At 53.3% G+C, this 25,554-nt stretch overlaps 5 protein-coding genes across 25 annotated transcripts; 3 read left to right on the top strand and 2 right to left on the bottom strand.

Moving 5' to 3' along the window:
* Positions 1–3: 3 nt before the first annotated feature.
* U2AF1L4 (U2 small nuclear RNA auxiliary factor 1 like 4) lies at positions 4–2,351 on the bottom strand (the record flags this gene model as incomplete). 3 transcript variants are annotated; one of them, XM_082437807.1, is made up of 9 exons in its annotated part: positions 4–272; positions 628–723; positions 834–967; positions 1,141–1,239; positions 1,314–1,363; positions 1,447–1,513; positions 1,720–1,770; positions 1,909–1,996; positions 2,141–2,244. In XM_082437807.1, the coding sequence occupies 9 exons, from the start codon at positions 2,242–2,244 to the stop codon at positions 188–190; spliced, it is 774 nt and encodes a 257-aa protein (XP_082293933.1). In that variant the 3' UTR covers positions 4–187. The 3 variants fall into 3 exon arrangements, with proteins under 3 accessions (XP_082293933.1, XP_082293934.1, XP_082293935.1); XM_082437808.1 differs by lacking the exon at positions 1,720–1,770 and having other exon boundaries at positions 2,141–2,351; XM_082437809.1 differs by lacking the exon at positions 628–723.
* On the top strand, positions 2,352–3,748 carry PSENEN (presenilin enhancer, gamma-secretase subunit). Of its 2 annotated transcripts, none has more exons than XM_082437816.1 (4): positions 2,352–2,481; positions 2,653–2,770; positions 3,189–3,293; positions 3,480–3,748. In XM_082437816.1, the coding sequence occupies exons 1-4, from the start codon at positions 2,359–2,361 to the stop codon at positions 3,617–3,619; spliced, it is 486 nt and encodes a 161-aa protein (XP_082293942.1). In that variant the 5' UTR covers positions 2,352–2,358; the 3' UTR covers positions 3,620–3,748. The 2 variants fall into 2 exon arrangements, with proteins under 2 accessions (XP_082293942.1, XP_082293943.1); XM_082437817.1 differs by having other exon boundaries at positions 2,373–2,481; positions 2,615–2,770.
* Positions 3,749–5,245: 1,497 nt separating this feature from the next.
* LIN37 (lin-37 DREAM MuvB core complex component) lies at positions 5,246–10,208 on the top strand. 4 transcript variants are annotated; one of them, XM_082437813.1, is made up of 9 exons: positions 5,249–5,477; positions 8,037–8,112; positions 8,274–8,324; positions 8,643–8,672; positions 8,754–8,839; positions 8,923–9,089; positions 9,749–9,831; positions 9,920–9,993; positions 10,080–10,208. In XM_082437813.1, the coding sequence occupies exons 1-9, from the start codon at positions 5,444–5,446 to the stop codon at positions 10,127–10,129; spliced, it is 651 nt and encodes a 216-aa protein (XP_082293939.1). In that variant the 5' UTR covers positions 5,249–5,443; the 3' UTR covers positions 10,130–10,208. The 4 variants fall into 4 exon arrangements, with proteins under 4 accessions (XP_082293936.1, XP_082293939.1, XP_082293938.1 ...); XM_082437811.1 differs by having other exon boundaries at positions 5,253–5,477; positions 9,691–9,831; XM_082437810.1 differs by having other exon boundaries at positions 5,246–5,477; positions 9,749–9,993.
* A 52-nt stretch (positions 10,209–10,260) lies between these two features.
* On the bottom strand, positions 10,261–12,856 carry HSPB6 (heat shock protein family B (small) member 6). Of its 2 annotated transcripts, none has more exons than XM_082437814.1 (3): positions 12,605–12,856; positions 11,454–11,609; positions 10,261–11,375 (listed from the first exon to the last, which is right to left on the bottom strand). In XM_082437814.1, the coding sequence occupies exons 1-3, from the start codon at positions 12,800–12,802 to the stop codon at positions 11,202–11,204; spliced, it is 528 nt and encodes a 175-aa protein (XP_082293940.1). In that variant the 5' UTR covers positions 12,803–12,856; the 3' UTR covers positions 10,261–11,201. The 2 variants fall into 2 exon arrangements, with proteins under 2 accessions (XP_082293940.1, XP_082293941.1); XM_082437815.1 differs by having other exon boundaries at positions 11,487–11,609; positions 12,605–12,830.
* Positions 12,857–13,379: 523 nt separating this feature from the next.
* On the top strand, positions 13,380–24,258 carry PROSER3 (proline and serine rich 3). 14 transcript variants are annotated; one of them, XR_014256778.1, is made up of 12 exons: positions 13,380–14,035; positions 14,423–14,576; positions 14,895–15,080; positions 15,286–15,488; positions 16,482–16,609; positions 16,716–16,816; positions 17,477–17,559; positions 17,660–17,802; positions 22,468–22,643; positions 22,760–23,735; positions 23,835–23,973; positions 24,072–24,258. XR_014256778.1 is itself a non-coding variant. In XM_082437755.1 (12 exons), the coding sequence occupies exons 4-12, from the start codon at positions 15,433–15,435 to the stop codon at positions 24,211–24,213; spliced, it is 1,887 nt and encodes a 628-aa protein (XP_082293881.1). In that variant the 5' UTR covers positions 13,381–14,035; positions 14,423–14,576; positions 14,895–15,080; positions 15,417–15,432; the 3' UTR covers positions 24,214–24,258. The 14 variants fall into 14 exon arrangements, 12 of the variants coding, with proteins under 12 accessions (XP_082293879.1, XP_082293881.1, XP_082293878.1 ...); XM_082437755.1 differs by having other exon boundaries at positions 13,381–14,035; positions 15,417–15,488; positions 23,835–23,916; XM_082437745.1 differs by having other exon boundaries at positions 13,383–14,035; positions 14,423–14,525; positions 23,835–23,916.
* The last annotated feature ends 1,296 nt before the right edge of the window (positions 24,259–25,554 follow it).

Below are 25,554 nucleotides of genomic sequence, written 5' to 3'. Positions count from 1 at the left end.
CTCTAAACCCTCAATATAGAACTTTATTAGGGGCGGGGCGATAGAAGGTCCCTGTGTTGAAGGTATTACATCATGGAGACCCGGAGCCTGGAAAAGATGGCACTAGGGAGTTAAGGGAGCTTTGAGGAGGGGTCCTGGCCAGGAACATATGTGCCTGCCAGGGGTGGAGGGCAAGGAGGTCAGCATCTCAGAAACGGCCATGCCGGTGGTCTGGGGACCGTCGTCGATTTCTTTCTCGGGGACGGTGGCCAGTATGGGACCTTGGGGGTGACCTGGGGACAGGAGAGAGGAGGGTTAGAGCCATGGGAATGGTGTGCAGATCCCCCAGTTCTGCCTCTCTGCTCTGGGATAGGTATGGCAGTTGATGAAGTAAGAAGAGTTCCTGGGGGTGGCCTCAGGATAGGTGCACAGGGGCCGACCTCAGGATTGGAGATCCAGGATGGACTTGGGCTTGGGGTTCAGGCTGGTTTGGGGGTTGGGACTTAGGTGCTGGTCTTCAGATGGGGCTCAGGGCTAGTCTTAGGGCACAAAAGGCTTGAGACACTTATTGGGGCACAGGATCAGATTCATCTCAGGATACAGGGGACTTGGGATACGAGAAGTCTTGGCAGGCTGGTCCTGAGGTACCTGCGCCTGGGTCCCCGCCCATAGAGCTGCCGCCGGAGGTTGCGGGAGATAGGTCGCAGGTGCATGAAGTTGCAGAAACCACCCCGGGTACATTCCCTGGGTAAAGCATGGATGGACGGATGAAGCCATTGTCACTGACAGCCCCCTCAACACATACACAGAAGTCTGGGACTCCAGGTGACCATCCCACCCCTGCACTACCATACCCCATCTCATACTGCCGACAGCACGACTCCCGGAAGTCAGTGACGGGAGACAGCTCGGCATGCACAGCCTGCCCGTTGAACCAGCGGTTATTGAGTTCAGCCACTGCCCGCTCTGCATCCTCCTCGCGCCGAAACTGAGGGAAAGTCGGTCAGGGTCAGCAATCAAACTCAGAAATCAGGGGATTAGCTAGCAGCTCCGGGTCTGGAGTGGATTTAGTGATGGACCTCAAGCTGTGAGGCTTCAACGGTGGCCGTTAGGCACTGAAATGCCTCCACCTCTAGGCTCTAATGGAGAGACAGCAGGCACCTTGACATACACATTGCCCACGAGGTGATCCCCCAGGTTGTCGCACACATTCATCTCTTCAATCTCCCCGTACTTCTCCTGCAGTTCTGTGAACACTTCCTGTGGAAGACCAGGAGGAACTCAGCTGAGCTGCTGGCCCACAGGAAACTGAACCCACCCCTGCCAACCCTCACCTCGAAGAAGTTATCATAGTGTTCTTGCACCTCCACGTCGCTCACGTGACCTGGAGGAGGGGGGCAGGGTGGAATCAGGGCGTGGCCTGCTGGGAGCTGTCCGCCCTGCCCCCAAGACAGGTCCCTCACTCACAGTGCGATCCGTCTGCGGTTTGGGCGGTGTTCTGTGGATTCCGGTACAGGTTGAGCAGTACTATGGTCTGAACAGAATTTAAAGGGGGCGGGGCCTGAGCTCAGAGGGCGGGGCTATATGCAAAGGAATTGGGTATGAAAGTTGGGGGTGAGACCTTGCACCAGAGAAAAAGCATAAGCATCTTGAGTGCATCAGCAACGCCTGTCCCTCAGAAAACCAGAAGAGGGGGTACCTAGCAGTGAGGGACAGCCCAGGGGTGTGGTCTTTACGTATGGGGGCGTGGCCAAGTTCCTGGGAGAAGGGCCTGAAGGCTGGGGGAGGAACCTGCAGAGGTCCGACAAGAAAAAAGCCGGGCGGTAGGGTGGGCCCTAGAAATCCGGAAAAGGTGGGACCTCGTGATGGTGGACAACAGAAGGGGAATGGACAGGAGATTAACCCCCCAGGCTCCGTGCCGGGTCTCACCTGGCTGAAAGTCGGTTTGTTGTGAAGCCTGGAGCACCGGTCCCCATGCCGGCAGGCCCCGATCTTAAAGTAAAAAGAGCAGTTAACCCTGGAAGAGGTGCAGAGACAGAGGTGAACCGAGGGCCGGGGAGCCGGACACCCCAGAAACACCGCCCCACGCCGCCCAGCCACCAGGGAACCAAGTGCCTCGTCCTCGGGCTCCCGAGGGGCCACTCCCTGCGCCCGTTCTCACTTGTCCTTCTCAGTCCCGAATATCGAAGCTAAATATTCGGCCATTTTTACCCGAACCCTCCAACTATGTCTGCTATTTACATCACTTCCGTTGCTTAAGGGCATTGGGAAATGTAGTTCTTCGCGGCCTCCGGACACTCAGAAACTCTCTAGTGCGCTTGCGTGATGGAGGCTCGCACCCTCCGCCTGGACTCACCCACTGGAGTTGCCTGAAAGCGCATGCGTGCAGCGTTGCCTGACCAAAAAGACTACAAGGTCCAGAGATACTTGCGGCATCTCGCGCAAAAGTCCGTAGTTGAAAGTGGCAAAGGGGTCCAAACCGGAGGAAGTAAGACTCCACTGGTGAGTTAGGGGTCGTCTCCGTACCCCAGTAAACATAAAGAGCGTCTCAACCCAGTCAGCTTGCTGGTGGGGGCGGGGCTACCCTTCTTTCAGAAAACCCACCCTTCAATTTCTCTCCCTTTTGTCGTAATAGGGGCGTGGTTGTTTGTGATCCTTGCATCTGTCACTTAGGGTCAGGGCTTGGGTCTTGCCCTGAAGACCCTCGGAAGACCCGGCCCCAGCGCAACTATGAACTTGGAGCGGGTGTCCAACGAGGAGAAGTTGAACCTGTGCCGGAAGTACTACCTGGGTAAGGGCTGATATCTTAGGGTCCCCGGAGAAGAGAGGGAACGGGACTAGAGCGCCTGGGGGAAGAGGGTCTAGGGGCCTGGATTCTTGGGTCTAGAGGATGAAGTGGCTGGGGACGCCGACTCCTGGGTCCCAAGAGAGGAAGGGCCTGGGTCCTGAGGAAGGAGGAGACTGGGCCCTCAATTTCTGGGTCCCAAGAGAGGACAGGAGTTGGGGGCCTGGGCTCTTGGTCCTGCCAAAAAGATGGTTGAGGACTCAGATTTCTGGATTCCGGGGAGGAGTCAGGATTCTTGAATCCCTGATAGCAGAGATCTCCATTTGAATTTGGGTATGGGAGAGGACCTTCCAAATTGGTCTTCTGCGTGGGTGTTGGGAGGATCCTCATTGCCTTAAGTCCCAGTTTATTTTCTTCTCTTTAGGTGGGTTTGCTTTCCTGCCTTTTCTCTGGTTGGTCAACATCTTCTGGTTCTTCCGAGAGGCCTTCCTTGTCCCGGCATACACGGAACAGAGCCAAATCAAAGGCTGTGAGTCCAGGGCACAGATGAAGGGAGGCCATCGGGTGTGGGGAGGGGGACTCTGGGAGCCTTGCTGGGAAGGGACAATGGAGGTTCCAGAATTCTGGGACTCTGTGGAAGAGAAGAGAGGGCCGGTCTCGGGGAGACCAGAGAGCAGGTGGAGGCCAACCTTTCCCCTCCTGTTCCCTCTTACAGATGTCTGGCGCTCAGCTGTGGGCTTCCTCTTCTGGGTGATTGTACTCACCACTTGGATCACTATCTTCCAGATCTACCGGCCACGTTGGGGCGCCCTTGGGGACTACCTCTCCTTCACCATACCCCTGGGTACCCCCTGACAACTTCTGCACAGGCCTGAGGACCAGGATGGGCTCCTCTACTCCGAGCCTGCTCTCAAGCCCCTAAGACTTGTTCCTATCTCCTGTGTTCTCTGCTGACATCCCCTAATAAAGGACCCTAATTCTCAATATTGATTTCCTGGGATCTTTTGGAGGTTGAAGCATAAAATGATTATTAATATTCCGAAACATTTATTGATTGCTTACTTTGTGCTAGGCTTAGTGCTTCATACATCATGCACATTAGTTCACTGTATACTACTCATAACCCATCAAAAATAGGAACTTTCTTGCTTGGGAACCCTACTGTACAGATCTGGAACCAAGAAAGCAATAATACTTCCATTACTAGGGACTGTTATCCTGTACAGGTAGTATGTGAATTTGAAAACATTACTTCCCCACTCGCCCTCATTATTCTTATCAGAAGTGTGGATCACAGTGCTACCCCCTAGAATTTATCTATGCCAAGGCACATGTGGTAAATGGAAGTTCCTCATTTTCTGAAGGAGATCGTCTGCAGCAATAGACATGTATTCAAGAGATTTATTAGAGAAGGTTTCCTTGACCCTCCTATTTAAAATTTCAATCCCCACCTTGGCATCTCCTGTGGAGCCCTACATCAAGGACACCCTACATCAAGGACACAGGACAAAAACTCTGGAATTAACCGAGCCCCCATAGCAACTGTTGCCATGCGCTCTCCTAATCTAAACCGGTCAGCCCCCCGACTCCATATTAGGTAAAATATCCACCATGTAGTAACCTTGTAGCTTCCTGACCAATCACCTAATGCCATCCTGCCCGCAGGAATTTTCTTTGTCTTGAGGCTATAAAAGTTGGCTGCTAGCCCACAGAGGGGGTTGACTTTCCCTGGCTACCAGGAAGTTGGCCCACTGTTCTTGCAGCGACCCTTCTCTTTAATAAACTCTATCTTCCTTACATTCTGCCTTGTGTCTGGAAATTCTTTTCCAACCCGCGCTTGGGCCACCACACTCCCTATGTCTTTCAGGCTATATCCATTCTCCTCTTACATTTCATTTAAAATGTTCTACTTGTTTATTGTTCATCTTCCATCCTCTAAAATATAAGCTCATTAGGGCAAGGATTTTTGTCCATTTTGTTCACTGCGGTGTCCCCAGTACCTAGGAGAGTACCTGGCTCAGGTACTTAATATTTGCTAAGTGAATGAGGCTGCACCTGAAAAGAGTTTAACAGGTAGCTGACACCTAGTGAGTGCTTAGTTAAGAGGGAACCCAGCCTAACCCCAGACTTGTTTTCCTCTTAGGGACCAAGAGAGACTCCCACGGTTACATAACTCCTGTTCAATAGAGAAATTGGTGTTACTCAAAGCTTCTAATACTGTAACTGCCAAGCAGCCTCGCGACGCTCTGATCCTTGGTCTCCCACCGTGCCTCGCGCGGCGCAGGCGCGCTTACTTCTGCTGAGTCTCGGGAGCTAGAACTACACCTCCCAGGAAGCGCCCTGGGATATCGTTGGTTTGTTTCCGGAAACCTGGCCCCAGAAAGGTGGGACTTAGAGCTGGGAACCGACAGCAGCAGCTGTGAATTGGCCAGGGTACGAGACTGACGGTTGCATTGACTAATAGAAACAAGGGATTGCCGAAGGGGCCCGCCCACAAAAGGGCAACTGGAGGAGGTGGCGGCCTCCGCGGCCGTCGCGGCCGGACACTGCTCAGGGCGGAGGACTGCCCACACACGAAGCTTACCTTTGACTTCTCCCCGTCTGCCTCCGGCCTTGACTTGTGACCCTAGGCTCTTTTGGGCTTCTCTGACCCAGCTAGCCAGACCCCAGACCCCAACCATGTTCCCGGTGAAGGTGAAAGTGGAGAAATCAGGTGAGGACCCCGAGGTCGGGGGCCTGTAGGGGAGCACCGGACTGATCAGGGTGTGGGAGTCCTTATAGACAGCATTATCGCGATAAGGCGGACTACGCGACTTCTCCCCGCAGCCCATCTTACTATCGCTGTTAGGCATCGAGCGATTCCTGCCACCTTGATATCCTCCCGGTCTGTGTTCAGGATAGCTTTGAGGTTGAATGGTGGTGGCTCAGGCAGTGGTGTGGTGCGGTAAGACATGGGGATCCCGAGCCGTGTGACTCAAAGAAGTACTCTTTTCTCCGTTTCCCCATTTCTCGCAGTGGTCATGAGTCCAGCATTTGCTGAGCACCTGAAGTACAGGAAAGCTTTTAATCCTCGTAGTCACTGTATCCCAATAATCCTAGGAATTGGGAAATGTGGTCGATGGGGAAACTGAATCTGAGAGAGCGGAAGTCATTTTGGGTTGCGGCCAAGCTTGATGGGAACCCAGGACTGGCACGTTAAGGGTGGTGGGAGAGGCATGGAATCCAGACAACAAAATAATAGTAAAATGACGTGAGATGTTAAATGCTATAAGTGGTAATAAAACGAAACAGGAGAAGGTAGGGAGATCAGGAGTGAGGCAAGGTGAGGGAGAGAGCGATGAGGATAAGTGAGGGAACAGCAAATCTGACAAAGAAAATAGCTTTGAAACAGCGGAGAGGTGAAAGCCTTGTCCGGAGTGTTCAAGGGCCAGCACGGAGGCCAGTGTGGTTGGAGCAGAGCGAGTGACGTAGAAAGTGTGAGGAGATGAGAGCAAAGGGGCGGGGGGGGGGGGGCGGGGGAGGGTGGCAGGGGGCAGGTCTTTGGCTTTTGCTCTGAGGGAAATGGGGAGCCAAGGGAGGGTTTTGAACCAAGGAGGGAGTTTTACAAGATGGCCCCCCAGATGCCAAAAAATGCCCCCAAAATCGTGGATGGAAAAGTGAAGGGGGCCTGACCACAACAAAATGATGGTGGTGAGGAAGGAGTAGACAGGGTCATGGAGGCCTGTGAACACCAGGCTGAAACACTCAGACTCTACCCCAGGGGGGCACTGCAGAGTCGTGGACGGTTCTAAGCAGGGAAGGATCAGGGTCAGGTTTGGGTTTAGGAAGATTCCCCTGGCCACCTTGCGGAGGGTTCATTAGAAGGGGAGACTGAGGCTGGGAGCCCAGGGGGAGGGAGGGAAAGGACCCGGCTGGGCAGACTAGGGAGGGGGGAGGGGGGAGAGACACTCAGGGGACCAAGTGGACAGGCCGTGGGGTGGGTGGGGGAGGGAGAGAAGTGACCGTGTTGAGGCCCAGGGAGGGATGGGGTGACAGTGTGGATACCCCTGAGAAGGGGGTCCAGGAAAAGGGATAAGTTTAGAGAGACACTGAGGCCAGTGTGGGACCCAGTAGGTGGCAGGAGCCCAGGGGATGTCAAGGGGAAAGTGTCCAGGAGTCCATAGGATCCCAAGATCTGAGGTTCAAGAGAGAAGCAAGGCTAGGGAAAGAGAGGTGGGCATGATGCATACCTTGGCTCCTAACCAAGGCTCTTTGCTAGAATCTCAGCTGCCCCCAGCCCTGCATCCCCACCCTGTCTCTCCTCTGAGTCATGTTTCCTAGTCTCTTCAGGAAGTCTCAGGGCTGGCAAAGCATGTCCCCAAGTGTCCTTCCAGGCTCTTGGAAGAGAAGAGCGAACACCCCACAAGAGTAAGAGGAGCATATTTATAACATCATCATCTACTTATGTTCCATGATGAAGAGAGGCAAACACACAGGCTGACAGGGCCAGGCAGGGGCTGTGGCATGCAGGAAGGTGGGCCCAGATCTCATTTCCTGGGGGAAAAAAAGCCAAAAATGGGTATTTGAGATGAAATCTCCCAATTATTAAATGTAGCCATCTTATTCAGATTTAACTCAGATTTAAAATAACACAACTACCTCAGCCAAACGAAGCACATCTGGCAGCTGGATTCTGCACCCAGTTTGAGTCCGTGCCTTATAACTTCACCTGTGGAGCCAGATGACCTGGGTGCAAATCCTCAGCCTTGCGATTTCCTAGCTGTGTGACTTTGGGCAAGTAGCCTAACATCTCTGTGCCTCAGTTTCATCATCTGTAAAATGGGGATAAACATCATATTTACCTGCCAGGGTTATTGTGAAAACTCAATGGGTTAATATGTGTGATGTGCTTGGAACAGTGCTTGGCACATAATAAGCACTCTATATATGTTACTCATTATTATTGCATCCTGCTGAGATTCATATACAACATAGGTTTGTTTAAACCTCAAAACAGTCCTAGCAGGTAGGTATCATTCGGAGACCCATTTTCGAGATGAGGAAACAGGCTCAGTGAGGTAAGGTGATTCACCTTAGGTCACACATGAGCATGTGGGTCAGCCCTGGAAGCCAGAGCTCTTGCTCATCATTTCAGTAGCCTCTGCCCACTGTACCCTCCCAGCATGCCTGGGCCTGACCGAAGGATTGGATACACATGCCCTTCCCTGGCCCAGTGGCTGCCCACCTGCCGTGGGCCTGGGAAGTGACTCCTGCTCGGTACCCTCTTCCCCAGAGTTGGAGATGGCCAAGGCCCGGAACCAACTGGATGCTGTTCTGCAGTGTCTGCTGGAGAAGAGTCACATGGACAGGTTGGGACCTGGCCCAGCATGGGGTCATAGGGAGTCGGGGGCCCTGGGTGGGACCCCAGAGGCTGGCTTAGGGAGGAAGGGGCCCAATGGATGAGGCCACTGGGTGCCTTCCCACCCTGGGCCCTTGGAACCCTGAGCCTACAGTTCTCCTCTGCTACCAGGGAGCGTCTGGATGAGGAAGCTGGGAAGACCCCCTCAGACACCCACAACAAGTAAGTTTTATTGATGGGATCTGTGTTTGAGGGTTTGTGGTAGATAACTTCTTTCCTCATCCAAGCCCTGACCACCCTGCCCCATGCTTTCTCCACCACACTCCTAACCACTCTCCATGTACAAAGGCCCTGGGACAGCAGAAGCTTAGGTCCCCTGATGATGCCACCTCAAGCCCCGGTGTGGGGGGAACACAAGGCCTAAGGAGTTGGTGGCGTCTGTATGAGCTTGATCACAGTACCCCCAGGGTGCCCTTTGGGGGGTTTTGAGCAGGCATTTGTTCAAGGGTAAGCCTGCTGACTCCCTGTCTCTCCCCACAGGGATTGCTCCATCACGGCCAGCGGCAAACGGTAAGGTGGCAGGGGCCCCAGCCAGCTGATGAGAGGTCCTCAGTCCCCACCCCGGTCCTGAAATTCTCCCTCCCCACACAGGCCATCTGCCCGATTCCCCCATCAGCGGAGGAAGAAGAGGAGGGAGATGGATGAGGGGCTGGCCGAGGGAGGGCCACAGCGATCCAGTGAGTAGGCGGTGGCCCTGGAGGGCAGGCAGTGATGGGGGTCTACGTGACGATATTCATACCCCTCCCACTCACCACCCTAGACTCGTACGTGATCAAGCTGTTTGACCGGAGCGTGGACTTGGCTCAGTTCAGTGAGAACACACCGCTCTACCCGATCTGCCGAGCCTGGATGCGCAACAGCCCCACAGTGCGCGAGCGTGAACGCTCACCCAGTTCACCGCTGCCCCCACTGCCTGAGGATGAGGAGGTGGGATGGGTGGTGGGCCCCCGCCCAGCAGCCAGGGAGGGCAGTGGGTAGACAGTCACAAGGTACCTTCCCCCCTAGCTAATGGGATAGACAAGCACAGGTCTCTGTGTCTCTCAGGTAACTCCTGGATCCGGTGAGGCACACAGATAGGAACCCTTAGGCCAGGGGAATGGTTGGAGTGCCCCAGAGCAGACAGACGTGGCTGTCTGTTCTGGGAGGGAGAGGGGACAGGGTTCCTCTGGGCAAATAGATGTGACCTCCAAGATCAGGGGTTCCCAAGAGCTGGGAGACTGGGCAGGGGTCCTTAGTGCAAACAGATGTAGCCACCTGGCCTAGGGGAGCAGATGGGGACCCCTTGGGCTGGGAATGGAAGTCTCCATAGATGGAGGTCTGTGTGCTGGGCAGGAGTAATTGAGGGGATCCCTGGGTTGGATAGGAGAAAACAGGGATCCTTGGAGCAGACAGACATGACTCCTAAGTACAGGTCCCTGGTGAGACCCTCATGTCTTTTGTCACTGGGAAAGGAAGGAGGTGTGAAATGTGTGCCCCTGGCCCTCTTCTCTGACTCTCTTGGGCTTGGTGTGGGGTCCTGTATCCTCAGGGTTCAGAGGTCACCAACAGCAAGAGTCGTGATGTGTATAAGCTGCCTCCACCCACAGCTCCCGGACCACCCGGAGATGCCTGTAGATCCCGAATTCCATCCCCACTGCAGCCTGAGACCCAGGGTACCCCTGATGATGAGGTGGGTGTGCAAGACCGGCCTGGGGCAATGGGGCAGGAGTTGTGGGGCTCGGGCATGGCCACCCAGCCTGGCCTCTCTGTCCATGCAGCCCTCTGAGCCTGAGCCCTCACCCTCCGCACTCATCTACCGAAACATGCAGCGCTGGAAACGCATCCGCCAGAGGTGAGCATCCCCCAACTGCTTGTTCCCTGTGGCCTGTGCGCCAACTGCTGAGTCCTCCCTCTGCCTTCCCCCCACCCCAACTGCAGGTGGAAGGAGGCATCCCATCGGAACCAGCTTCGTTACTCAGAAAGCATGAAGATCCTACGGGAGATGTACGAGCGACAGTGATGTTCCCCTGTCCCCACCCCCACCCCAATAAACATTCCCCTCGTCCACACTGGCCTCCGCTTTCTCCAGCCCATCCTTCCCGGATCAGACATAAAGCAGTTGGCACAGCTGTAGCACATTTATTGGGGGAGTGAGGGGATGGGGCATCAGGGAATTTGAGGCAAGAGAAAGATTGTGGGGAATCAAAGAAAGTGGCTGCTTGGTTGGGTCTTGGAGAATAAGGGGAGGGGTGTGGAAGGTGGCTATGTGGTTGGAGACTTGGGGGTCATGACAGTGACTGGGGGGTTCTGGTTGGAGCTGGGCTTAGGGGCCTAGGACATCCGTGCAGAGTCTGAGGAGATGGGGTGGATATCTGTACAGTGTGAGGTTGAGGGTCCTGGTTGGCCTAGAATAGGTGTAAAAGGGTGGGGGTCAGAAAAGGGGTTCAAGAGTCTGGGGGTGGCTGGCTGAGGTTTCAAGTTAGAAGATGGGTTGGGGGGAGAGAGTGAGGAGAAGTGGAGTATCTGGTTGGAATGAGGGGAAGGACCCAGAGTCTTGGGGACCAGGCCAGGAAGGTCCAGGTTGGGAGGTCTGTGCAGAGTTTGAGGGGAAGCGGGGGCTTATGCTTGACTGGCGTAGGCCTAGGGTGGGGGCAGGTCTGTCTACACCATAATCTTGGGTGGGGGGGATTGAAACGGGGTGTGGAGATGTTTTCCTAGAGAAGTCAGAAGGAAATAGGGAGTTTGGAGTGGGGTTCTACGCCAAGCGGGGTCAGTGGGGATGGGAGACTGTAGGCTGGGGGATTGTGCTTGTAGGGTCTGGAAGCCAGAGAGGTGTCGGGAGGTTTGAAAACAGGAGCGTGTGTGAGAGAGGGAGTGTCAGTGGAAAGGTCTAGGTTATCAAGGCTGCGTCTAGGTTGGAAGGTTCAAGGCAAACCCCAGATTGGGTGGGCGGGTAGTCTTGGCGCGCTCGGGACATCTGGCTGGGCGGAGTCAGGTCGGCTTTAAAAGTGCGGTGGAAGGGCCTGAGGCGGCTCCCAGGGTTCAGGCGTGCCCTGGCTCCTACTTGGCGGCAGCCGCCGGCGGCGACGGCAGCGGAGCCTGGGCCGGAGCAGGTGCGGCCTGGATGGAAAGGACGCCCTCAGGGGACAGCGCGGACGTCACGGACGCAGGGTCCACGCCAGGCGGCAAGCGGTAGCGGCGGTGAAACTCGCGCGCGATGTATCCGTGCTCATCCTGGAGGGAAAGAGGCTTGAGGGGCTCTGCCCATTCCCTGTAGATGCCCCGCCCCTCCGGCCTGCGGATCCTGCATACTTGTTCTGGCCCCGCCCCCGCCAGCGGGCTCACCGGGCGCTCCTCGTGGCGCGCGTGCACCTCCACGTGGTCGCCAACCACCTTGACGGCGATTTCCTCGGGTGAGAAGTGCTTCACATCCAGCAGCACCGAGAAATGCCCGGGGTCGGTCGATACCTGCGCACAGCCCGATAGTCATCGGGCGGGGCGAGGCTCCGGGGACCCAGAAAGGCCCCTCCCCTTGGTTCTCCGTTGGTTCCGGTGCTGCAGCTGTTCCTGGCCTCTGGAACTGGGTCGTCCCCTTTCCTACACGTAGCCACCGAGGACCTCTTCGCCCAGAATAACTGGGATCATCCCTCCCCTTGTAGCCACTGGGATTCCCCTCTCATCCAGAGTGATGAGGCCCCCTTACCCTGCAAGGTCAGGGACCTCCGTCCTCACGGGGTGAGGCCTGCCCTCTCCCCCAGTGTCAGCAACGCCGTAGTCAGCGTGTCCTTCTGAACACTGACTCCTCAGCCCCCTTCCCCTCAGAGCCCCAGGGGCCCTTACTGCGCCACCCCCGCCAGAAATCGCCAAGATGCCGCCTCCCCCAGTCTCCAGAGTCCCCTTTCTACCCTCCCACTCGAGTCACGGGATTGCTTGAGCCCTCAGTAGTTACCAGTACTCCTCCCCCACTTCTGAGTGGCCAGACCCCCCTTTCTCAAGTCACAGGACCCTCCCTCCCCTCTACCTCTCCAGGAGACATACAGTCACCACAGTCTCCAAACTCTCTTCCTCAAGAATAACAAAATATTCCCTCCCCTCGGGAGGCACTGGGAGCCCCACGCCCTTCAGAATCACTGGGCTCCCCCTTTTTCCCAGATTCCCTGGGTCCCCAGCCTCCTTCAGAATCACCAAGACTCCCCTCAGAGGGACCGCCCCCACCCAATTAGTGACCCAGCCCTTACACTCCTCTCGGAGCTGAGACCCTCCTCAGACTGACGGGGACCTCCCACCCCTTTCAATAATCTGACCTCCGAGAATCCATACTCAGGGAACTCCGGAAGCCCCTCTGAGGGGCCGGACTCTCTGGCCCGCTCAAAGTCAAGGGACATTCCTTCACCCCCCTCAGGGGACCGGGGACCCCAGCCTTGGAAGTAGACGGGTTACCGCCCCTCCCCCAGGCCTGGCACCTGGGCGGTAGGCAGCGCCACGCTGGGTGCGCGCAAGTAGTAGGGGGCCAGCGCGGCGGGGCAGAGCGCAGCCAGCTCGGCCTCCAGCAGCCCCTCGCCGAAGCGCTGGTCGAAGAGGCGCCCGGGTGCCGAAAGCCCGGGCAACGGGGCCGAGGCGCGGCGCAGCCAAGACGGCTGCACAGGCACCGGGATCTCCATCGTGCTCCGCCGCCGCCCTAGGCTCCGCAGTGCCCCAGCGGGCGCCGCCGCTGCTTTATAGTACGCTCTGTGTCCGCCCCTCGGCGGGCCGCCCGGGGACGTTGGGACTGCGGCCAGAGCCGGCCATTAATAGAGTCTTATTTAGACAGCCCAACAATGACTTGGCCATTTATTAAGCGCCTGCTGAATGCCAGGGAGGTATCATTCCCCAATTTTCCGAAAGGAAAACTAAAGCTGAGGAGGCGGAGCCTTGCCAGAGTGGGGTGCAAGCGTGGCGTTTGGGACCCACGGCCTGAGAAACCCACCAAAGAATTCCCAGTCCCTTTAATCCGCCCCCGCCCCGAAGGCGCTCTGAGGATGACGCAGATGGCGGTCTTAGGAGCAGATTCCTGGGTACAGGGAATGCGGTAGCTGGGCCAGGCTGTCAGGAGGACACAGAACAGACCCTATTCCCATCTCAGCAGGGCCCTGGTCCCAGCCCCCCGGCAAGCCGGGCCTAATTCTGTGCGTCTGACTCAGCCTCGGGTGCACAAGGCAGCGGGGTCTGCCAGGTGAGCAGCGGCCAGGGGGCGCGGGCAAGAACAGTCCAGGCTGGCCCCCCTGGGGCAGCGCGCCGGGGCCCAAAATAGCTCATTTTGATCCAGCCACCTCGGCCAGGAGCCCAGGCCTGGCATTTGGCGCAACCAGCTGCTCCTGGAGCAAGACAGAAGTGGTTAGATGACCGGGTGGGACTGGTAGGCTGCTGGACTGATGGAGGGACGGCGGTTAGAGAGGACATAGACGCCCTTATTGCCCTTGCAACGGGAAAAGCCGCAGTTGGACTGAAATCTGGATGAGATTTACGCAGCAAGAGGGGGAGTGGCTAGAATACACGACTACAGGAAAGCGAGAGTACATTGGAACCCCTCCTAACCGCGAGCCCAGCCTCAGCTCCTTTCCATTGGTCCACGGACTGGCCAATTACTGCAGCTCGCTATGGTTCTCCAATCACACGTGCTCTCTCATTCACGTTACAGCCAACCAATTGTGAGACATCTCCCTTTGGCCACCGTCCAATTACTTTTATTTTCCTATCATTGGTCGCCTTGGAGGCCGCTCTCTTCCCGCGCCTGCAGTCCCAGAGAGGGGCGGGGCTGATAGGGCATTGCTAAGCGACAAAGATGAGCTCCGAGTGAGTCTGGTGACCAAGCAGAGCAGGCGGAAGCGGCGAGGCAGCTGCGGGATGGACCGCAGGTGAGGCCGATCCCTCTTCCGGGGATCACAAGAGGCCTGGGGAGGACCAAGGGTGAGAGTAACGCAGCCTAGGATCAGGTTTTCTAGGGTCCGGAGTCTCTCGTTCTCAACCGCACTGGAACTACAACTCCCAAGATGCTCCACAGCCTTAAGCGGCTCCCGCCTTGGACTTCACCATCCCGGGGGTTCCCTAGCGTCTTACGTTCCGCTAAGTGGCCCCGAGGGCTTTTTTTTTTCCTCTAAGGGTGTTCAGGAGCATCTTGGGAATTAAGATTCTTAATTTTGAATTTGTCCCCAGACTCCCATGGGTGTTATTTTTGACCTTTCTTGCTTAGGCGGAGCCCAGCGACTATAGAGATTGTAATCCATCTACCCCTTTCTCCTCAGATAGTGTCCCAAGGACTTATGGGAAATGTACAGTGATAAGGTTTAGCCTTGGCCCTTAACGTGAGCTCCACTTCGAAATCACCTGGGACACTGAGAAGAAGATGTATGTAGATGCCCAGCCCCCTTCCAGATATTCTGATTCTTTTGGTCTGGGGTGAGGATCACGCATCTGTAGTTTTAAAAGATTCCTCCTAGACTGGATCCACGGTTAAGAACCACCAACCAACAGTTCCTGGGTTCTTCTCTTTTGAGACTGCTCCAAGGGCGGGTGGGAATCGTGCCTCCAGTATCGTTATCTTGAGTGTGCAGTGGTGCTTCATGGGAATTATAGTCCATCTCTTCCAGGAATCCATGGGAATCGTAGTGTGGTTCTGCCCTCTTAGCATTCTCCCATTCACCCCACCCACATACAGCCTCCCAGCAGGGCTGCAGTGACCATGCTCTGCCTGCCAACCCCCCTCTCCCCTTGCAGCTTGCCAGTTTTCTCCACCCAAGACAGTACTTTTGGGGACGCCCCCCTGGGTCGAAGCCACTACTGGCCATCCTGAAGCCAGACCTGGCACCCCAAGTTGAGGACACCCCACAGAAAGTGCTGTGTTCCAGCCCAGTAGCAAGGGAGTGACGACTAGAGAGAAGGAAGACATGATGAGAAATGGGGGTGAGAGTTCAAAAGACAGTCCCTCCTCTCTTCCCCATGGCCCTGCCCTTATCCTGTCCTCTACCACCTAAATCCCTTCATCACAGCCCCAATCACTTTGAGTTGTTTCCTCCCCTCCGGACTGAGACTTCATATGTGTCTTCGTTCCCCTACAGGGATAACCCCTCAGCCTCACTTTTTCTTCTCCTCGCTTCCCCTAACTTAGACCCTGAGCTCATCCAGGTCCCAGAGATCCAGGCTCCCAGAAGCTCCCAGGGCTCTGGCCACAGGTCCCAAATCCCCTGAGCTGTTTGAGGACTCCTGGCCATCCAGCTCAGGGACCCCTTCCCCACCCAGCACCACTGAGGGACAGATGGGAGCCTCTCCACCACCCACCGTGACTGACAGCGAGGACTCTGTGATGGCCAAGTAAGTAGCAGTAGCCCTGGGGGAAAAGAAGGGTTTGGATCAGTGGGAGGGGGCAGACATCCCATAATAATCATCACAGCCAGATCTCCACTTTTAGGACCACACTTCATGCATGTTAGCAAGCGCTCTGGAGCGAGGTTCAAATCCAAGCTTTGTCACCAACTCCGTATATGATCCTGGCCTCAGTTTCCTTATCTGTAAATTGGGGATATTAATAGCATGTATTCTCTAGGACTGTTTTAAGTTTTCAATGAGTTACTGTCTGTACAGCATCTATAACAATGCCTGTCACATAGTGAGCACTTGGATTTGTAGGATCCAAGTTCAGCTGCTATAACACAGAGACCCAAATTAATTGTGGCTTAAACAAGAGAGTACTTATTTCTTCATCACCTAATAGTCCAGACAGAAGCAACCAGGGCTGATATGGCAGCCCCTAAGTGAGGTGTCAGAGACACTGTCTCCTTCTTTCTTGTCGCTCTCCCTTCCCTAGGCTGTTACCCTTTCCTTCATGGCCCATAATGGCTCCCAGCCACATCCACTTTCCAGAATCACATCTCCTCCTACCTGTTGGTCAAGAACAGAGTTACATGGGCATAAAGCTACAAGGGCACCTGGTAAATGTATTTATAGAATGTATTTATAGAATGGCTATGTGCCCAGGATTATATCATCTTATATAATACTGCATTACTGGGGGACTTCCCTGGCGGTCCAGTGGTTAAGACTCCGCACTCCCAATGCAGGGGGCACAGGTTCAATCCCTGGTTGGGGAACTAAGATCCCACATGCCGCACAGCCTGGCAAAAAAAAACCACAACAAAACAAAACAAAATTGCATTACTCTATAAGAAAGGAGAACAGATGTTGAGGGACAACTACCAAGTGCTGCTATGGAGCTAGGTAAACATTGGCTATTGTGATTATTATTGTTATTATTAAATATTAGGCTCTCCTCATCCCACCCACCTCGCAATTCTCTGATGCTCACAGGTACATAAACCGGTTCCGACAGGCTCAGCCCACAAGCCGAGAGGAACGCCAGTCTGCAGGCCCAACCCCAGCTGACTTCTGGTGGCTGTGGCCTGAATCACCAGACCCCAGCAGTCAACTTGCAGCAGGTACCTGCTTCAGTCTCACTACTCCTGGCCTATAACCTCTCCTGAGCGATACCCCCAGCAGCCACTCCTCCTGGCCCCCCCTAAATCAATTGGAGCTTCTCAACAGGAGCCAATGAACCAGAAGGAAGACCCAACACAGCAGTCCCGACTCGTGCCAAGGTGGCCAGTGCATCACAGACTATGGCCCCCCTTCAGGAAATAAAGCAGGTGACATCCCCATCCACTCCTTCCCGTACGTGCCTGAACTGGCAACACCAGCCCTGGGATAGAATTAGAGTCAACCCCCAATTCAAGGCAGTGTAAACAAAAAAGGGAGGTCTTGCTGGCTAATGCAATCAAGAAATCCAAAGGTAGCTGCTTTCAGGCACAGCTGAATCCAGGTGTTTGAACCATATTGGGAGGAACTTGACTCTCATGGCTCTCTGTTCCTCTTTGTTTGGCTCAATCTCAGGTAGGCTTTCCCCTCAAAATAGCCAAGACGGCCCTGTTAACTCTAGGCTTCTAATGTACTTGATCACTCCAGTGGAAAGAGAAGGCTTTTCCAATAGCTCCATCCTAAACCCCAGGGCTTACTCTCATTCGCTCATCTTTGAGCCAATCACTGTGAACCAGAGGACAGAACATTATGACTAGCCAGGCCTGATCAGGAAGGCAGGGTCAACCCTTCTATAACAATGACTGCACTGAGGGATATGGATCCACAGAGGAAAACCTGGTCTCTCTTTCCTGAGGAGGAAGAGCAGATTCTAAGCCAGCATGTGAGGGCACCAGGTGCAATGTAGACCTGCATCCAGGCCCTCTGTCCCGAGCCCCTTTCCCAGTAGCCTTTGGGATGGGGACTGGCCTCTGACCCCTCTCACCTCACAGAGCCTCAACACGTGGAACTCATCCCTGCTGGACTTGGAGACACTGAGCCTGCAAAGCAGAGCTGCCAGGCTGCTCAAACGCAGGTGCCTCCCCCACCCCCATCACCCTCCCCACTCCCACCCCTCCAGGCTCGGGCCACTGCCTCTGAGACCCCCGTTGCCTCACTTCTGCCTCTCCCTACAGCAAGGCCTCCATCTCTTCCTCCTCCTCCCTCAGCCCCAGCGATGCCGGCAGCTCCTCATTCCCCCTCAGCTCTGATGGCCTCTCTCCCTTCTCCATGACCTTCACTCCTGACTCCAGCAAGGGCTCTGACCCCGAGGCACAAGGTAGGTTCTGGGAGGCAAGGATGAGGGCAGTCTGGGTGCAAATCCCAGCCTTTTGACTTACCAGCTCTGTGACCTTGGGCCTCTCTGGGCCTTGTTTCCCCAGCTGTAAAAGAGGGGAAATAATTGTACTCCTCTGCTATGGGTGTTGTGAGGATTAAATGAGTTGGTGAATACATGGAACACCTACCACGGCTCTGTTAACAGTAGCTATCAGGAGTATGCAGGTTCTCTCCCTGCATCCTGTCTGCAGTTCTGAACACGAAGCCCCAAAATCAGAAGGCTTTTTGCAAATTTGGCACCACAGCTGATTTGCCAGCTAAATTTGATGTAAACAATATGAAGAATATTCATATATCTATCTTATTTAGGGTGAATATTCATACTTTTTTTTATTGAGGTATAGTTGATTTACAATATTATATTAGTTTCAGGTGTACAACATAGTAATTCAAAATTTTTACAGATTATACTCCATTTAAAGTTATTATAAAATATTGGCTATATTCCCTGTGCTCCACAATATTTCTTTGTAGCTTATTTATTTATTTATTTATTTTATTTATTTTAATTTTTTTTAATTTTTAAATTTATTTATTTATGGCTGTGTTGGGTCTTAATTTCTGTGCGAGGGCTTTCTCTAGTTGTGGCAAGTGGGGGCCACTCTTCATCGCGGTGCGCGGGCCTTTCACTGTCGTGGCCTTTCTTGTTGTGGAGCACAGGCTCCAGACGCGCAGGCTCAGTAGTTGTGGCTCACGGGCCTAGTTGCTCCGCGGCATGTGGGATCTTCCCAGACCAGGGCTCGAACCCGTGTCTCCTGCATTAGCAGGCAGATTCTCAACCACTGCCTGGCTAGTCATAATGTCTCCTGCATTAGCAGGCAGATTCTCAACCACTGCGCCACCAGGGAAGCCCCGCTTATTTATTTTATACATAGTAGTTTGTACCTCTTAGCCCCTATCCCTATCCTGCCCCTCCTCTGCTTCCCTCTCCCCACTGGTAACCACTAGTTTGTTCCCTATATCTGTGAGTCAGTTTCTGTTTTGTTATATTCATTCGTTTATTTTATTCTTTCAATTCTACATATAAGTGATAACATATGGTATTCACCTTTCTCTGTCTGACTTATTTAACTAAGCATAATACCTTCCAGGTCCATCCATGTTGTTGCAAATGGTAGAATTTCATTCTTTTTAATGGATGAGTAGGATTCCATTGAATATATACACCACATTTTCTTTATCCATTTGTCTGTTGATGGACACTTACTTAGGTTGCTTCCATATGTTGGCTATTGTAAATAATGCTGCTATGAACATTGGGGTGCATGTATCTTTTTGAATTACTGTTTTCATTTTCTTCAGCTATAGACCCAGGAGTAGAATTGCTGGATCATATGGTAGTTCTATTTTTAGTTTTTTGAGGAACCGTTGTATTGTTTTCCACATTGGCTGCACCAGTTTACATTCCCATAAACAGTGTACAGGGGTTCCCTTTTCTCCACATTTTCACCAACATTTGTTATTTGTGGTCTTTTCGATGATAGCCATTCTGACAGGTATGAGGTGATATCTCATTGTGATTTTGATTTCCATTTCTCTGATGAGTAGCAATGTTGAGCATCTTTGAATGTGCCTGTTGGCCTTCTGTATGTCTTCTTTGGAAAAATGTCTATTCAGGTCTTCTGCCCATCTTTTAATCAGGTTGTTTGTTTTTTGATGTTGAGTTGTATAAGCTGTTAATATATTTTGGCCATTAATCCCTTAACAGGCATACTGTTTGCAAATATTTTCTCCCATTCAGTAGGTTGTCTTTTTGTTTTGTTGATGGCTTCCTTTGCCGTACAAAAGCTTTTAAGTTTAATTAGGTCCCATTCATTTATTTTTGTTTTTGTTTCCTTTGCGTTAGGAGACAGATCTACAAAAATATTGCTATGATTTGTGTCAAATAGTGTTCTATGCCTGTGTTTTCTTGTAGGAGTTTTATGGCTTCAGGTCTTACATTTAGGTCTTTAATCCATTTTGAGTTTCTTTTTGTATGTAGTGGGAGAATATATTCTAATCTCATTCTTTTACATGTAGCTGTCCAGTTTTCCCAGCACCACTTATTGAAGAAACTGTCTTTTCCCCATTGTATATTCTTGCTTCCTTTGTTGTAGATTAATTGACCATAAGTGTATGGGTTTATTTCTGGGCTCTCTGTTCTATTCCATTGATCTACTTGTCTGTTTTTGTGCCAGTACCGTTCTGTTTTGATTACTGTAGCTTTGTAGTATAGTCTGAAGTCAGGGAGTAAATATTCATGCTTCTTTCTATGGATATATAACATTGAACCGTATGAAGTTTTTGTCTGTAAGTGAAAAATTGTTGAATAATGGCAATTTCATATTGTTCAACTAAATACCAATGTGTTTGAGTCTGGTGTACTGACCCAGACCCCTGTCAACACTGTACATACCATGTAACTTTGCTAAAACATGCAAACTGTTGAACTCTCAAATTTCTGCCCCCAAGATTTCAGAGATTGGATTAAGGACCTGGGTTACTGTTACGGTCATCGTTGTTACCGTTACTCTGTGCCCAGGTCCTGGGATGCAGTGTTGCACAGGACAGATGCTCTCCATGTCTCACAGGACTCCCGTGAGTGGGGACAGGCAAGCAGAGAGAACAGAGTGGTGTTTGTGCATGTTGTGTGATCCTGCCCAAGCACTCCCCTGTCTGATTCTTTGCTCCTTCTAAACTTCTCTTTTTATTCACTTCTCCTTCTTGAGCCTCAGTTTCCTCATCTGTAAAATGGGGATAAAACTACTACCTACTTTATGAGTTGTTTTGCAGGTTAAATGTATTCATTATTTCACATAACAAACATTGAATATCTGTTGTGTATGAAGCCTGTGAGCGGGATTGGGGATTCCTTAGTGAACCAACCATACATGGTCCCACCTTCATGGTCCTCACAGGATAGTGAGTGTGGAGCAGAGAATAGCTACATAACTCCACAAACAAATGTGGAATATAAGCAGAAATGAGGGCCATGCATGAGATAATTGCGATGCTGGGATGTCAGAGGCCTTCCTGGAAGAGGTGCTATCTAAGTGGAGACCTGAATGATGCAGGTGGGGACAATAGCCCTCTAACCTGCACAAAGGACCTGAGGTCAGAGGGAACACGATGCAGACAATGAACTAGGAAAGGCAAGAGCCAGGAGTAAGAGTAGTGTGGGATAAGGTGGAAGAGATTGGCAGGGGTCAGATTCCATAGGCTCTGTAGGCATGTGAGGCATTTGGTCATAATCTACCGGGGAGCCACTGGAGAGTTCTGAGCAAGGAGGGCACGGGATCTTTATTGGCTCCCTATGGCTGCTATCAACATCTAGTGAGAGACAGACTCTGGTAGTTTGGGTTGGGCCAGAGCCTGAGGAGCAGAGTAGAGGGAAGTGGCCAGGTTTGGAAGTAGAATCACAGTATATAGAAGGGAGAGAAGAAGAGGTCCCACATGATGCACTGCCCCACCCCTTCTCTGTGCAGCATTAGTAGGTGGGGCTTCTGAGAGATAATGGTAGCCATACTAATCATAACTGACAAAATGATGCTCTGGGTGATAGGGAATGGTGTCTCTTTGCCCCACAGGACTGAGGACAGCCAGTGGCCCTGCCTTTAGTCACTGCTGTATTCCCAGCACAGGGCTGGGCACTGGGATGGAACACAATAAACAGTTCGTTTCGCATTTATGCCACAAATACTGACACTAGGTCCTGTTCTTGACACTGAGGATATGATAATGGCCAGATAGACAAAAATTGCTGCCCTTGTGTAGCTGGCATTGTGGAGGGAGAGATGAACAATAAATAAGCAAAGAAGTATGATATTTAGTAGTTAGAAGGCCCTTGTGTAGTTGGCATTGTGGAGGGAGAGATGAACAATAAATAAGCAAAGAAGTATGATATTTAGTAGTTAGAAGGTGATAAGTGCTAAGGAGAAAAATGGAACAGGAAAGAGGATGGAGAGTGGTAGGGCTGGGGTTGTTGCAGTTTTGAATAGGGTAGCCAGGGAAGGCTTCACTAAGAAGGTGATACTTGGGCAAATATTGGAAAGACTTGGAGTGAACCCTGTGGTTACATGAACGAAGAGCCTTCCAGGCAGAGGAAACCGCAAATGCAAAGACTTTTGCTTTTTACCAGGAGAGAGGTGCAGCCTGGGGAAGATTCTAACCCAGGAGGGCCCTGATCTGACTCAGGTGTTCACAGGCTCCCTCTGGCTGCGGGTGGGGACAGTTTGGGAGGATAGGAAGAAGGGAAACCAGGGAGGAAGTTGCTTTGGGGTTGGCAGGTGAGGGAAGTAAAGTGGGGAGAAGTGGGCAGATTCTGGAGGATCTGCCTTGGTCACTGCTGTAACCACCATGTCCAGAACAGTGCCTGGCAAATAGTAAGAGCTCAATAAATATTTGTTGATGAATGAAGAATTGAATGATGACAGGTTGAGAAGCCCATGAGGGCTCTCTTCTCTGATTCTGCCCCTTTTCCCACTTCCCAATCTGCAGGGGAGTTGGGACATTATCTGGAGAGCCTGTCTGAATAACCTTCTGGTACAGTCGAAGGGTGTGTGCTAGGCTGTCCTTGCTCATCCCCCCAGGCCCTGCCTTACCCCTCTTCCCTCTACTTACTCCACAGCAACCCCAGCACCTGCCCCCATCCCTACTCCATCCCCAGTCTCCTCCCGGGCACCCCTGCGGCCAGAGGATGACATTCTGTACCAGTGGCGGCAGCGGCGCAAGCTTGAACAGGCTCGAGGAAGCCAGGGTGATGGAACCTGGGTGCTGCCCCAGACCCCTGCCCTCACCCCTACGGTGAGATGGGGGGAGGGAGGAGACTGAGGGGGCTGGAGCGGGGATCCTAAGGGAAGTTGAAGGAAGGGGGAGGCTGAGGGGGACTGAGGACCCTCTACCCTTTCTCTCCCTCTCAGGTCCCTATCCCCATCTGTCTACAGACCTCTCCTGCCCCTGCGGAGACCCTTGGTTCCCTGGGAACGCAGCCTAACTGCATCCCACTTTGGGGCAGTGTGGCTCCACCTGGTCCCCGGGAAGCCTTCCGCTTGGAGAGGCCTCCTATTCCCCCAGGGTTCTCTCCACATATCTTTTGGGGCCCCAGTCCCCATGGATTCTTCTGGGCCCCGCAGCCCGGTCCCTGGGTATCTCTTGGGGCCATCCCTCCCACGGCCGCGGCCTCCACCCCAGCGCCCCCAGCCTCCACTCCTGCGCCTCCAGCCTCAACCACTGCGACCTCTGCCTCCACTCCCGCGCCCCCTGCCGCCCCCCAGGGCCCGCCCACCCCTGCACCATGCAGCCCAGCCGAGCTCGAGAGGCAGAGCTCCAAGCCTCGAAGAAGCAGAGCCCAACGCCGGGAGTCCGCTGGGCGAATCACGGCAGCGGACGAGGGCCCTGGCCCGCAGCTCAGAGGCGCGCTGGGCCAAGTAGTGGCGGCTCGGCTGTTTCCGGCCAGCCTGGAGGACACACCCCCTCGCCAAGAGGGCCCGCCTCCACCCGAGGCTGAATCTCAGAAAGTCAAGGCCACACGCCCTCAAACCGAGACTCTGTCCCCTCGTTCAGAGGTCACGGCCCCTCCATCTGAATCACGGTGTCCCCAGGCAGAGACCCTGCAGGGTCGGTCTAAGGCCGAGTCTCGGAACGCCAAGGCCATGCTCCCCCTAGTGGGATCGGTGCCTAGGAAGGACAAAGACACTTTCTTGGCTGAAGTCGGGTGTAAGCCGCCCAAGGTCCGGCCCCCTCCAGCTGAGGAGGCGGCCACTTGTGTTAAGGCCCCGTCCCGTCCGTTCAAGGAGGGGGCTCTTGAAGTTGTGACCACGCCCTCATCCGCTGATGGCCACGCCCCCTCAGAGGACCTCCTCTCCCAGGCTGCCAGACTTCTGCAGGCTGCGGAAGGTGAGCTGATGCGCACCGACGCTCGTGGCTGCCCGGATCTAGATGGCAGTCCAGCACGCTACGAGTCCGGCCCGCTGAATCTCGCTCTTTTCCCCCCAGACTCCGACGGCAGCGAGTTCCAGGACGACCCTATACTGCAGGTGCTAAGGGTTCAAAGGGCGGAGCTGCGGCGGCAGAAAAGGTGACCATGCCAGGATTTAAGACACCCGGCCCCTGAATCCTCTGAGACCGCCGTTTGGTACCCACCTCTCCTGAGCCCCTTTCCCAGAACATACACAGCCGCAGACCCCAATCCTGAGCAAAACCTCAGCCTCTACTCCCCTGTCCTTTTTCCAGGAAAGTGGATGCCCAGATATCCCGCCTGCTGGGCCACACTGAAGACCCAGGGTCTTGGTCTCCTCCAGCCAGGTCGCCTCCCGAGTCCCCAAGGATGCGGCTGAGGAGGGAAGGAGCCTCTCTTGAGGCCAGACGACTTTGAATTGTACAGATTCTATTTTTCCTAATAAATTTTTTTTTCAGGTTACTGGTTGTCTCTGAGAAAGAAGTTGTTTTGGAAAGGCCAAGGGTCATGCTAATTTAGGGAAATAGCTCCCATGCCCCGCCTCCCCCCCCCACACACCCTAGCTCTGCCCTGCCCCACCTCACCCTAGTTTCTGACCACTGAAGCAAAGTCTCTTCTGGTTTCATCCTCTATGAGGGCAGGAGAGGGGTTCCGGGCAAGACTGGGACTCACCTTATCTGACCTTCAACTCAGGAGTGGATCCTCCTGTCTCAGATGAGATCAAAGGAACTGTCCTCTGGGTATGAAGCTTGTAGAGTCATCAGAGTGTTGGACAATGGTCAGGCCTCAGTCCACATCCTGCTTGACCCAGCAGCAGCATTTGGTGCTCTGATCCCCACCCCCTCCTTGAAGCACTTCTTTTCCTGGCTTCCAGAACCCCAGCCCTCTCCTCACCTCTCTGGTTGTGCCTCCTCATTGTGCCTCACACCTGTCACTTTAGTGTGTCCCAGGGCCCTGGCCTTGACTTTTCTATCTACAGTCAATCCCAGGTGCTCTCATCTGGCTTCGTGGGCTCTAAACCCCATCTCTTTTCTGATAGTCCACAAATTTCTATCTTCAGCCTAGAACCTCAGGTACCCTGCTACTTGCTCATCATCCACAAAGAAAGGTCTAAGAGATGTCTCAAACTCCACAGATCTTAATCTTCCCCCTAAACTTGCTCCTCCCTGGCCCTCAGCTCCGTCCTTCTCAGGTCAGAAGCCTCAGGTCAGAGGCTGCTCAGGTCAGAAGCCTCACAGCTGTCACTGACTCCTCTCGTTCCCTCACACCCACAGTCAGTTGACCAGCAAGTTCTATCATCTCTACCTTTAAAATCTCTCCAGAATTTAACCCCGCCTTTCTCCCCATTCCACTGCCCCACCCCAGTCTAGGCTATCGTCACCTGTCCGGACTATTGAAAAACCTATTGTTTTATCTGTGAATACTTTGACACATTTCCCATCAAAAAAGTAAAGTCTATGTCCCTTCTTGAAACTGGGTTGAACTTTGTGACTGCCTCCACAAATAAAATGCAGAGGAAGTGATACTACTTTAACTTCCTAAATTGGATTAGAAAAGATGATATAATTTCCACCTGTTTTTCTCCCAGTCTCTCTTCTTTCTCCGTCTCTCCCTGTCCCCCTCCTTTTGGAGCCCTGGGATGCCATATAAAAAGTCCAGTTGCCATCCTGGATAAGGATTTTGACTACAAGGTGTCAAAATACAGTGAAATTTATGAATTGCATGGTATGTAAGGTTTACCTCAAAAGAAAAATAAAT

The sequence above is a fragment of the Balaenoptera physalus genome (assembly GCF_965194825.1).
Source record: "Balaenoptera physalus genome assembly, chromosome: 19".
NCBI lineage: Eukaryota > Metazoa > Chordata > Mammalia > Artiodactyla > Balaenopteridae > Balaenoptera > Balaenoptera physalus.
Note: the sequence above shows the minus strand (reverse complement) of the source record. Positions and strands in the feature narration are given on the sequence as shown.

Excerpts from the sequence above, each read along its gene's own strand:
- PROSER3 (XM_082437750.1), top strand. Across the intron at positions 15,489-16,481 it reads GAGGACTCTGTGATGGCCAA|GTACATAAACCGGTTCCGAC; the intron begins GTAAGTAGCAGT and ends TGATGCTCACAG. Across the intron at positions 17,560-17,659 it reads GCCAGGCTGCTCAAACGCAG|CAAGGCCTCCATCTCTTCCT; the intron begins GTGCCTCCCCCA and ends CTCTCCCTACAG.
- HSPB6 (XM_082437814.1), bottom strand. The coding sequence starts at position 12,802 with ATGGAGATCCCGGTGCCTGTGCAGCCGTCTTGGCTGCGCCGCGCCTCG. Across the intron at positions 11,610-12,604 it reads TGGCGCTGCCTACCGCCCAG|GTATCGACCGACCCCGGGCA; the intron begins GTGCCAGGCCTG and ends GGCTGTGCGCAG. Across the intron at positions 11,376-11,453 it reads CGGGGGCGGGGCCAGAACAA|GATGAGCACGGATACATCGC; the intron begins GTATGCAGGATC and ends CTTTCCCTCCAG.
- LIN37 (XM_082437810.1), top strand. The coding sequence starts at position 5,444 with ATGTTCCCGGTGAAGGTGAAAGTGGAGAAATCAG. Across the intron at positions 8,325-8,642 it reads CCCTCAGACACCCACAACAA|GGATTGCTCCATCACGGCCA; the intron begins GTAAGTTTTATT and ends CTCTCCCCACAG. Across the intron at positions 8,673-8,753 it reads ATCACGGCCAGCGGCAAACG|GCCATCTGCCCGATTCCCCC; the intron begins GTAAGGTGGCAG and ends CTCCCCACACAG.
- PSENEN (XM_082437816.1), top strand. The coding sequence starts at position 2,359 with ATGCGTGCAGCGTTGCCTGACCAAAAAGACTACAAGGTCCAGAGATAC. Across the intron at positions 2,482-2,652 it reads GAGGAAGTAAGACTCCACTG|GGTCAGGGCTTGGGTCTTGC; the intron begins GTGAGTTAGGGG and ends TCTGTCACTTAG. Across the intron at positions 2,771-3,188 it reads GTGCCGGAAGTACTACCTGG|GTGGGTTTGCTTTCCTGCCT; the intron begins GTAAGGGCTGAT and ends TCTTCTCTTTAG.